This window comes from Salmo trutta, unplaced genomic scaffold, assembly GCF_901001165.1.
Source record: "Salmo trutta unplaced genomic scaffold, fSalTru1.1, whole genome shotgun sequence".
NCBI lineage: Eukaryota > Metazoa > Chordata > Actinopteri > Salmoniformes > Salmonidae > Salmo > Salmo trutta.
This window is the reverse complement of record NW_021823404.1, coordinates 30,590-42,764: the sequence shown is the minus strand read 5'-3', so window position 1 is coordinate 42,764 and position 12,175 is coordinate 30,590. Positions and strand designations below refer to the sequence as shown.

Genomic DNA, 12,175 nt, shown 5'->3' with positions numbered 1-12,175 from the left:
TTGAAAAAACGAGTTTTAATGACTCCAACCTAAGTGTATGTAAACTTCCGACTTCAACTGTATGTAATCTAGATTCCTTCTAGGGTTCTGTTTTGTCCTGTAGCTGGTACACTGTTTGGGTTCAAGTTGAAGATTTGCTATCCAATATTGGAATATTGTTTTATACAACAATAGATTAAAGTACTCTATTTTCTTCTCTAACCACTCTTCTCTTTCACCTTGGTCTCCCTCATCTCTGCTCCTGCTCCTTCTGCTTTTTTCCTTTTAAGGGGATGGATTACCTGCACTCGAAGCGATACATCCACCGGGACTTGGCTGCCCGGAACGTACTGGTGGAGAATGAGCATCTGGTGAAGATCGGGGACTTTGGCCTTACCAAATACATCCCAGAGGGAGATGTTTACTACCGTGTGCGAGAGGATGGAGACAGTCCTGTGTACTGGTGAGTCCTGGAGCCATTGAGCAATTACTTCCCTGCTGGGCTTGGGCTGCTAATTTAGAGTTCAGATGTGTGCATTAAAAAGGTGTCTTTGACTTATTTAACAGGTATGCGATTGAGTGTCTGAAGGAGAGCAAGTTTTCCTTCTCTTCAGACATATGGTCCTTTGGCGTGACGCTCTATGAGGTCCTGACCCACGGTGACCATCGTCAGAGCCCTCCAGTGGTACGAAACGACACCCTCCGTCTCTCTCAACTAGCTCAGTCTAAATCTGCATGATCCATTTAATCAAGGCCACCAACCCTTTACATAATACTGATGCAGTCAGCGTGTGGTTTGCTGAGTGTATTAATTGTGACGTGTGCGTTTTGTATGTGTTTTTTTTTATAGAAGTTCACTCAGATGATGGGTAACGTGCACGGTCAGAATGACAGTGATGGTGCTGATCAAGCTGCTGGAGAAACACAAATAGGTTGCCCTGCCCCCGAGACTGTCCTAGCGAGGTAAAGCATACAGCTAACACTCTCACACAGTCTTCATTATTTCTGTAAGCCAGATGCACCTAGGGAAACAAACCTGTCTTGTTTCAACAGGTCCCACATGTTGATGCAGCATTGTTGGGACTTTGACCCCGCGAGAAGGCCATCTTTCAAATCCCTCATTGAGTCCATCGGAAGCGATTCGCAAGACATACGAACGGCAACCCAATATGCGTTTGGCCCAAATTAGCCAATGAGATCCTTACTTTTTCACAGGCCGGCTGGCCTTACTCCTGTATACTTCAGCACTTTGCTACATAAGTCTACTCTAGAGTGTACACCACACCCTGCACCACAGTGCCCTCTGTCTGTCTGAAGGAGTAGACTGCTCTTTGTGTTAATAAATAGGAACTCAGGTTTTTAGTAATTCCATCTATTCATTCATATAGATGAGCCCTTAGTGATGGCGCTTGTTTTATTTTGATGAGACAGATCACATTTTTTTAGGTGTGAAATTCCCTGAATGGCAGCTATAGTGCTGTCTCCGGAGGAGAACCGGGTCCATGTTCCATGACTGATCCAATTAGTTCTACATTTTAGCCGGAGTTGGAGGATCCCATTCATATGAAATATTTACTATCCAGAAGAGGAGAGGAGCTGTCGTTCCACATGATTTGTCACTCATAATGATTAATATAACACTTCAATTAAGGCATGTATATTACCAACTGTTTCTCTTAATTTCTGTATTGATGTAATATTAAACATTTACTGTTTTTATTGTATCATGTTTTTCCTTATGTTTGTATGTATTAAATGTTTGAGTGGGCGAATGTTGAAAATTAAGCATTTGTATCCCATGACTGTGTTTTAATAAATTTGACCGAAGTCCAAAAATGCAGGTTGTGAATTGTTAGTTCATCATTTGTAACACTTTCACCGAATGTAAATTACCAATTGTGTATTTATTCAAAAAAAGGGTGTTAAGTGCAAAGCAAAGGGAAGTCCTCTTGTGTTTGTCAACTTGAGCAAACTGCCTACTCAGATGTGGTATGATAAACATACTAAGGTCCAGTGTGCCTAGAGGCGAAAGCTAATTTGATTTTATGCCTAAATATTTTCCCAATTAGTTGAGCTTTTCCAAATAAAATAAATGTTCCTCTGTCAATCATGGACATACACAGCTGAATGTAATGAAAATACCTCAACTTCTATTGAATCAGAAATGATAAGTGATTTTCTCCATATTTCATACCGGTAATTCAATTCGATGTACTGGATCATGTGGGTTAGTTGAACTAGCAGTGGGCACACTGGTTCTGATTCATGACAGTCAAGCTCCAGCACCACTACCCGCCCCGCTCATGACGTGACGCGGTATAACAAAAAATGCATCCTCTCGTCCAATTAGAAACCGAGTTGCGCCCATGTGTGTATTGTTTAAACTGCTCAAATCTGACGGTGTTGTCAATTTCAGAAAACTTCCAAGCAAAAGTGTGCTGTCGGCCGCGGCGTCCGGTTAGCGCAGCTGCCAGAGAAGAAAATCCAATGCAGGGCCCAATTTCGCCAGCCGTCCACTTCACGAAAACTATGACCCCGCTGTCGAACACGAGATTGGGTATCCAGGGATCCCGAACTCCAGCCCAGTGATGGGGATGCATCATCGACAACGAGTGTCAGCGAAGGGTCGATGAAGAGTTGACGACGCTGAGCCCTGAAGAGATTGAGAGTCGCTTGGACAGAACTCGTCGAGAGTTTTACAATCGCCGGAAAATCATAATTAAAAACCTGCCATCCGATGTTAGCAATCAGGTAAGTTTCCTTAACTTTTTTAGTTTTCACAAGCGTTAGAAATCTAACACGGTCAGTAATTGCGTCAGATCATGTCAAGCCCAGGCTGCAGCTTGTTGAATCTAATAAATATAAAGTACATACCCTTGCCATGAAATTGACATCTAGCTATATTACCAGTAATTTAACTGAGTCCGCTGCCTTTTGGCGATTTCTATATTCTAGCTAGCTTCTCTTACCGTTAGCTAGCATAGTTTCCTAACTAACAATGATTTGCTAATTGTCTTTCCTAATTATGTCGCGAATAAACTGAGGTCTCAACGTATCTGGTACGTGGTAGGGATGTTTGGTGGTTATTCACGGCCTGACTGCAATTGCCCACTCCAGCATCAACGCGTGTTGATGGACAAGTTGAAAGTGCAGAATTAAAATCCTCGTGCGGAAAGGCAATGCTAGTTTGCTAACGTTAGCAAAACGGCTTGTTTTGACCAGGAATTGTCAGGCTATGGATTGGCATGCATTGTATGTGACTGGTTAAAAAGTCCTGTCGTTAAATTGTTTTCAGTTAATTTCCCACATTGAAATAAACTTCATGGCCCTGGAACATTTTGTAAAAAAAAGTTGGAACATGCTTGACTCGTGGGGAACTGGCCTGTGTGCGTTTCATTGTTTGCGTGGGTGCATATTGGGAGTTCGAGATGGAACGTGAGTAGCCGTGACAAAGGGTTGAAGGTGTAGAGGCAACGTAGCTGCTTTCAGAAAATGCTAGACAGCATTGCGATTCGTTTGTGGAACAGGCAAAGCGTTGTGGAGCAACATTCTCCTATCACAGTGAATGGGCAACTGTTTTCCACCATTGCCCAATGGCTGGGGATGACTTTGCTTTCGTTACATGTTGGACAAAGACACCTGTTGTAAGCAATCATTCTAATTCGTTTTGATCAGTACTGATGAGCATTTAGGTACTACAGATGGTGTATACTCAAATAGTGTTGTGGAAAGCACTTGCCAATATCACACTACCCAATTGGACATTTAAAAAACTGATAGCAACATGGCACATGTTTTCAGTGATTGTAGTGTCTAACACTTACATTTAAGCATATTTATGCCTACAATACTACATTGTATGGTTAAAAAGTTGACCTGTACTAATCTGGGAATATCACATTTATTTTAAGTGTTCTGTGGTAGTTGGAGAAGAATAACCCATTCATTTATTATAAAGATAACGGTATTCATTTAGTTTAAGTTATTAGTTTAGCTGCGGTGGGCTATCACTAAATAAAGGTGAAATAAATAAATAAAAAACACTGCTAAATCATTGCTTCCATGCCCAAAAATATGATTGTTGGTTCAATCAAAAAAATGAAAACTAGGGATAATCTAAAATGGCATAGGGCCCCCATTTTATGTTTGAGTCACTCAGATGGCATAAGAACACTGCATAAGCCCTGGCAAGATGTGTAGCACTGCAGGAAATTACCTTCAAAAAATCAAAATTCTCTGGCCAAGGAGGTCTTTTAAAAACGTTGGTTGGAGAATGCTGTGGAAAAAAATATAGGGGAAACACTGATTGTAGCTAACCACACTTTCTCCCTTTCAGGAGGTTCATGAGCTGTTGCGCAACTATGACCTGAAGTACTGCTTTGTGGACAAATACAAGGGACGGGTAGGTTAAAAAAAGAACTAAAATGTAAATCCCAGTAAGACTATTGGATGCAACAGGCTCTCTGACCGAGCTAGACAAACAGATTCCTCAACTCTCTTCCTATTTTGAGCAATGTAACCTTCCACATAGGTCTTAGCAAGGTCTTAGCTCATGATCTCTCCTCTTCTCCCCTTAGCTTTCATCACACTGCTCCATGGGGAGCAGGCACAATGTGCCATCAAAGAGTTCCACCAGCACATGCTGCGGGAGCGGGAGATCTCTGTGCAGCTGCAGCCCACCGACGCGCTGCTGTGCATCGCCAACCTGCCCCACGCTTTCTCCCAGCAGCAGTTTGAGGAGCTGGTGAGACCCTTCGGCAACCTAGAGCGCTGCTTCCTTGTCCACAGTGCCTCCACTGGCCACTCCAAGGGCTACGGCTTCGTGGAGTACATGAAGAAGGACTCTGCTGCTAGGGCTAAGTCTGAGCTGCTGGGGAAGCAGCTGGGCTCCCGGATGCTGTACGTCCACTGGACTGAGGTGGGCTCCCTCACCTACCCCCTGCTGCACTCCAGGTGTCTCTGTGTGGACCGTCTGCCCCCCAGCCTGCTGACCGCCCAGGACCTCTGCAATGCCCTGGCCGACACGCACGCACCCATCTTCTGCCAGGTCAGTCACATGCGGACACGCACCCATCTTCTGCCAGGTCAGTCACATGCGGACACGCACCCATCTTCTGCCAGGTCAGTCACATGCGGACACGCACCCATCTTCTGCCAGGTCAGTCACATGCGGACACGCACCCATCTTCTGCCAGGTCAGTCACATGCGGACACGCACCATCTTCTGCCAGGTCAGTCACATGCGGACACACACCCATCTTCTGCCAGGTCAGTCACATGCGGACACGCACACAGGAACTCCAACTCTCTCTCACAAACTTACACTGATGTTTTCAGAGGATTTAACATGTGTATCTGGCTCTCATGAATAGTATATATCTAGTAGCTTTCCTCAGTTCAATTTGTATCTCAGTGGCTCCAGTATACTCTAGTAGCAAGCAGAACGTGCCTGCTTGTACTTTTGGCACTTCTTTTTACTTTAGTCATGAAGGCTGTTCCAACTGTTTCCCCCTAGGTTTTTTTAAGCAGTGGTGTCAAAGTTAGCGTGGGCATGGCTAATGGCACGGTATTAGAGGCCCTCTTGGCCTCAAACAACATTTTTGTTTTAAAGCTAATTTCCTGCAGTTCTACACATTTTGCCATTGGGTTTTAGCGCTATTATACACTTTGCTATTGCTTATACCTTTTTCTTATGCTATCTGGATGACTCAAACGTATAACAAAATCAATGATGGCCAATGCCATGACATTTTTGGGATTTTAAATTGTCCTGTTAGGTCATATATATATATATATATATATATATATATATATATATATATATATATATTATATATATATATATATATATATATATATATATATATATATATATATATATATATATTCCATTGTCTTGTCTACATACTTTATATCTGGTTTACAAAATGTTTTACCATCCTGAATTATTTGTATTATATATTACATTTTTCCAGTGGTGGCCATGATTTAAAAACGGCAGTGGACTGCTGCTTAGTGTATGTAGGGAAACACTGCAACTGCTTTTGTTTACACTGAGCAAGTGTGTTTGACACATCTGTTTGAGGTAGCTCTGCTACAAGGTTCAAATGGTTGTGTTATGTAACATGGGGCATCTGTAGTGATGAAAGGGTCTTGGGCAGTTCACATAAAGGAGGTGGATATGGATTGAGTCTTTTTGTATGAATCTGGCTTTTGAGCCCTCACCTTTGACATGCTTTTCCTGTGGCCACTGTTTCTTTAGCAATGAGCATTGCTGGTTTCTATGGTGATGACCACCTGACTCCCAGGTGGTGTCAGTCAGCAGGACTCTGGCCCTACAGGCCTTTCTGGAATGAAACAGCAGTGTCATTTTGGCACCACAAGCACACATGCATACAGTCATTCATATACCTATAGGGCACAGTAGTTCGAGGTCTGGCTGAACACTGTTGTGTAATAGTGCGCGTGAGGCAATTAAACTATTGGACAGGTTAAAACTCAGGAATATGAAGCTCTTCATTTTTTCCATAGCTCACTTGGTCTTGATACATTGTTTATTGCCTTTTTGTAGATCATTGATTGGTAATTGCTTTTAAACGTTGAGACTCCAGTAGTAGCTGTGGCAAACTAGAGAAAAGATTTGGGAACATGAAGTCTGAAGTATTTTCTCTACTTTATATTACAGAATGCCACTGGGCATGATTCAGTTTAATCCCACCTACTGTCTCTACCATCGTATCAAATACTTCTTTCTAGCTGTAAGGAAAGTTATCTATCATAGTGTGGATGGTATTTTTAACAATGTCAAGATGTTTAATATTACTGAATTCTTCTGTGTAAAGCTATTTCAATGGCCAACATAGAATTAAGTGAATTTGGCAGAACCAAGGCTTAGTCATTCGTTTTGGACTGATTGCATAAGGAATGCATATTTATCTTAATTTTCCTTTATTCAGTTGGCTCAGGGCCAGGATGACAGTTTCCGGCGGTTTGCCATGTTGGAGTTCTCCTCGGCAGAGATGGCTGAGCAGGTGCAGCGAGAGGCTGACGGCAGGGCGCTAGGCGGGACCCACATCCGGGTCTCCTTCTGTGCCCCTGGACCCCCGGGAAGGAGCATGCTGGCTGCCCTCATCGCTGCCCAGACCATGGTAAAGACTTCTTGGTTGCCACACCAGACCATATGTTTGAACTATTACTCCCTTATGTTACTGTGGTAAAACAACTGTTCTGAATGGCTCCCCTTCCCCTCCCCCTCCGCAGGCCCTGAACCGAGGGAAAGGTCTCCTCCCTGAGCCCACAGCCATGCAGATCCTCACAGGCCTCAGTAACCCTGCCACCCTCAAGATGCTGTTCAACCCCCTCACCCAGGGCAGGAAACAAGGTGAGTAAGATCATGCCATTTCCTAAAGGAAGACAATGTATGGTATGAGTCTCTTACCCTGGTGTTAATGCTTTAAAGCAGGGGTGTCAAGTAATTTCATGGTGGGCCAAAAGTCATTTCATGGTGGGCCTAGTGTCTGCTGTTTTTCCTTTCAGTTAAGACCTAGACAACCAGGTGAGAGTTCCTTACTAATTAGTGACCTTAATTCATCAATCAAGTACAAAGGAGGAGCCAAACCCTGTAGAAATTCCGTGGAATTAGTTTGACATGTGCTTTTAAGCTATAATAGTTAACTTTTTTGGCGACCCGGCCAAATTCACATAGAATGTGAGTTATAGATCTGTCATTCTCATTGTACGCAAGTCTGGGCAGTGGTAGATTTTTTTTCTATGCGTCTCAGTACTTTTTTTGTGTCTCTTACTTTCGGTTTTGTACACCAGCTGAAAATGTATTTAGGTCACACAATGATTCTCTACACTTAGTTATTTTGTCACAAACTGAAATTAGGCAAACTATTAGAATTTTAGCAACAAGGAGGCATATTGCACCTTCAATGTGTGGTGAAATAATAGGTTGTCAGGTCCTAAGGTCAAATGGTCTCTGCAGGTCTCCTTGGTGCTGCTCCCACCATGCCGCTGCTGGCTAACCCTTCCCTCTCTGCTGCTCTGCTCCAGCTCCTCCTCCAGAACCAGGCCCAAGTTCAACAGGTACCCTGCATGCCCTGCATACTCACCACCTCTCTCTCCTCCAGCGCCTCTCCCCTTTTATGTTGGTTCATTACTCTCTCATCCACACTTCTCCTACTTTATTCTCTCCCCTACTATCAGCAAGCCTTTTTGGGGAATCATCTTCTCTGGGCTCAGGTGCTGCACAATAAAGAGAATCGACTACTTCCCTGTGTGAGTGGTCACTGAGTGTGTGGTAGATAATAGGTTTGTCGTGAAGGGCCTGCTCCCTAAACCAAAGCTGGTAAATGCTCTCCCTTGGGAAAGTGTTTCTTTCTGCTGTGTTCTTTTTGAGGTGCTTTTCTAGTAATATTAATGTGCAGCCGGTTTGGTTTTGAAATGTCTTGGTGTGAATTCTGTTGACTGACACAATTCTGAAATGTGACATTTTTGGTTCAGTAAATATCTGGTATGTAGACCATTTTATAATCTTGTGGGTCACTGAGGCGTGTGTGTCTAACTCATGTCTCCTACAGGCAGGACTAATGGGGGACAACCTTCTGGCTGCTATGCCTCTCCAGCAGGGAGTCCATCTGCTGGGAGACCTGCCTCAAGGTTTGGCCTTCCATTCATCTCAATTTAAAATTCTTTATTGGCATGACTAAAGTCTATTTTGTATTGCCAATACAAGTCATTAGTAGCCGTTTCTCTAGTTTGGCTTATTTATCACATACAGCAATGCTCTACATTGATGCTGAGCATATGCATGCTATGCTAGCCCTGCTTTCTGTTAGTGATTTACATTACAGCTTCTTTACACATGTAATGGATTTGGGCAGTACTTATTACATCTAGGTTATTTACTGTGTTAGTGTTGTATTGATTTTCAGTGTGATCTCAGGGCTCTCTACAGTGTAGTGATGGGGGTGTTTTGTTATATTGATAAGGTGTTTGTCTCCTGTCCCCAGGCGGTGTGGTTCCATCCCTGGGCCTCCCGTCAGACCCTATGGGCCCCATAAACCCCCACTCTATGGGTCGCCCCCTGGGCAGAGAGTCTCCTACCAGCTTCTCCCAGAACCCCTCCCCCACTCTCCAGGGCATGTCCATCTCCCACCTTGGTGGAGTGATGCGGGCAGAGGGGCCTACAGCACCTGGGGTATGATTAAAATGCTCTGCATACTTTTCTAATGTCTCTACTAGCAGGGATACTCAAGTCATTGTGCCTCATTACATAACATCAAGTCCCCTGATTTTTAAATGTCTTCTCCAATAGGTGTCCATACAAGGACACCGTCCCAATGATGTGAATCTTCCCCAGAACCCCTTCAATGTCCACAGCCTGTTCCCATCCTCAGGTGAGCTGCCCTTCCTACTCTCTGCAGCCTGTGAAGTTTGGCTCTGATTCCTTCCCAGTATTGACCCGTAGGGTTTTTGACATTTCCCATTCCTGCCGTCCTTCACTCAGGCACCAACTGCAGGCCCCACCCTTACAGGAAGAGACCAGCGCTAGGCAACTCATCCAACCAGCGCACACAGAACATCCACTGTAACTACAGGCTGCGCTACCAGGAGTCCTACACCCCAGACTACCCCCCAATACACCAGGTAGGTTCCCCTTATCCTCTAACCTTTACTGTCCAGCCCTACTGCCTGGCCAGGCTGATCTGATGTTGTGATAGAATGCCTAGTCATTGATGTTTATTTGATATCTGAGGACACTGCTGTCTTGGTTAAGGTCATTGTGGCCACAGGTGGGTTTTCTAACTCTCTGGCTGCCCAGTGGTCAGTGCATGGACTTTTCTAGTGTGATGGAACACAGTGGGCCTGCTTATCAGCACCACTTCCTGTCTGGCAACCCTGTCCTCACAATGGTTTGAACTTGGGGTCTTCTGCCTCAAACACGACTCCCTGCTTGACAACGTACTAGCCAGATGCGCCACCAAAAAGCTTGAAGCTGTGGAATAAGCGTACGGTACGAGCGTAACTTGGTTACGTGAGCAGCAGGTTTAATGGCGTCTGGCTCCTTTCTCCCCAGGACCCTCTGGCCCATCTGTATGAACAGCAGGAGGCTCTGGACACTAGCGCTTTGGCAGGGTTCGGACAGCAGGTAAGAGACACTATACCATCTCCACTATTCATATCCAGTCTTCAAGCTGCTGCATCTCTTGCCTTTTCAATCTCTACTCCCCTTTGTAGTCTTATTTTTTTTATATATGCAGCATAGAATAACATGATTAATGTCTCTGTAGCGGTTTGGCCACCCCAGCTACAGTGAGCAGGCCTCCTCCCACTATAGTTACCCCCCCCAGCCTGCCCTCGTCTTCCTACTACAGCTCGGTGGCACCCGGCAGCCTCCCCGCCAGCCATCTCAACAAGGTAGGCCCACACTGATACCCACCCCCACTGCTGCTTAGACTTTCTCTCTGCCTCTTCCCAATGTAATCAACAGATCTAATGAGGGTTGAGTGTCTGATCAAAATATAAAGGTTGACCTCTGTTAGACTTAGCGGAGATGTCTTGATGCCTGTTGGCTAGGCTAGCACCTGTCATTTTGGGGACAATCTGTAAGTTCTAAACATTATGAAACAGTTGGGCTGCAAATGTTAATTGAAATTATTGTCTTATTCTGCGTGTCCTTGGTCCAATCAGACGAATGCGGACAACACATTATCTTGAAGCCGCGCATAGTTGCATAACCACAGTAGCCATGCTGGCAGAACAATGACAAACAAAATGGTGGAGAATTGTCCTGCAAAGATTTTGTAGCGGAATCCTGTGAAGTCAGATGCAGATGTTCGATATTGCATATTTTTGTTTGAGTGAACTGTGTCAAAGCTGAAGGGATAGATCATGCTTTACTGTTCCTGTTTGAGTGTAAAACTAATAGAGGAACAAAGACCCAAGCTGGCCGTCTTCACTGGAAATCAAACGTACATATCGTGCCTTTTAGGTGAGACCAATGCTTTGTGGTTCTGTTTTGATCACTGAACACTGTTTGTCTGTTCAGGCTGTGGGCATGCCTCCGGTGAGCCACTCTAACACATACCCATCTGGTCTGGGGATGAAGGTCAGTGTGCCTCTGTCATTATTGGTTTGTCTGCCATTTCCTGTTCTGTCCCCATTTCTCACCATGGCATTGACAGTGGTTATGTCTCTGCCCCCTGTAGACTCCCGTTGGTGGTCACAAGCGTCTGATCCCGTCTCCAGAGCCCAGCCCAGAAGGGGGCTACGTGGGACAACACTCCCAGGGCCTGGGGGGCCACTATGCTGACTCCTACCTGAAACGCAAGCGGATCTTCTAATGTAAACCAATCAAAGCTTCTTGTACGAGTTGCCAATTAACAGCCAGGATGTGGCTCATGGCTCCATTTCCCCCCCCTCCCCGGAGCTCCTCCAATCAGCTTTTAGGTTTGGGCTTGGCAGTCCAGTGGTCTCTCACTTGTGTTCCTGCCAGTGACCCCTGGAGGGCGCTGGGGGTGCAGCCTGTCGCTAATCAGGACATAACAATGTGTGCCAGTGTATGGGAGTTTTGAATTTTTTTATTTTTTTTTGTAAATATATGATTTCAGTGTGCTTGTAAATGAAGTTTTATCTTTTTTTGTCATTTTTTCTATCAGGAAATCCTTTTGTTTAAAAACTGGGAGTTACCTTGTACTATAAGAAAATAATTGTCAAATCTGATTTCAGGTCTTTTTCCTCTGCGTATTCCCTTCATTGGTTGGCAGAACACAATATATTTTTTAAATCTTTTTGCATTTGTTTTTTCTTCCTGTTGTGATGGTGTCAACGGGTTTCTATTTTAAAATCTTTTGCCTCCCAATATTTTTGTATATAGTTCATTAGTTTGTTTGATGGGATGGTGTTTTCTCGCTCCTTCCTCCTACAGGGCTTATGTACTGACTGTCTGGACAGGATTCAGGCCTTTGGATTCACGTAGATCTGTGTAGCAGTTCTGTCTTTCGTCCTTTGGAAAAACTAGTCTGGAATATGCTGTTTTCAACTCTTTACTCTTCCACCCCTCCATCACATTGGGAGCCTGTTCTCTGCACTGAGTGTTTTAGTGTTGCACTTGGATGACACGGGTGGGGTCACAATTCTCCAGGTTTGTTGAATTTCTGTTCTCACTTTATTTTCTCTCTCTCAACTTGTG

At 44.4% G+C, this 12,175-nt stretch overlaps 2 protein-coding genes across 2 annotated transcripts; both read left to right on the top strand.

Moving 5' to 3' along the window:
- The first annotated feature begins 270 nt into the window (after window positions 1-270).
- LOC115190627 (non-receptor tyrosine-protein kinase TYK2-like) lies at window positions 271-946 on the top strand. Its single transcript, XM_029748806.1, has 3 exons — window positions 271-442; window positions 547-664; window positions 830-946. The coding sequence occupies exons 1-3, from the start codon at window positions 273-275 to the stop codon at window positions 944-946; spliced, it is 405 nt and encodes a 134-aa protein (XP_029604666.1). The 5' UTR covers window positions 271-272.
- A 2,461-nt stretch (window positions 947-3,407) lies between these two features.
- On the top strand, window positions 3,408-11,774 carry LOC115190628 (ribonucleoprotein PTB-binding 1-like). Its single transcript, XM_029748807.1, is given in 14 exon segments — window positions 3,408-3,414; window positions 4,557-5,026; window positions 6,936-7,127; window positions 7,240-7,360; window positions 7,967-8,067; window positions 8,562-8,640; window positions 8,994-9,181; window positions 9,299-9,380; window positions 9,491-9,630; window positions 10,061-10,132; window positions 10,275-10,337; window positions 10,339-10,401; window positions 11,033-11,092; window positions 11,193-11,774. Coding segments are annotated over 14 exon segments (1,773 nt in total). The 3' UTR covers window positions 11,328-11,774.
- Window positions 11,775-12,175: the final 401 nt, after the last annotated feature.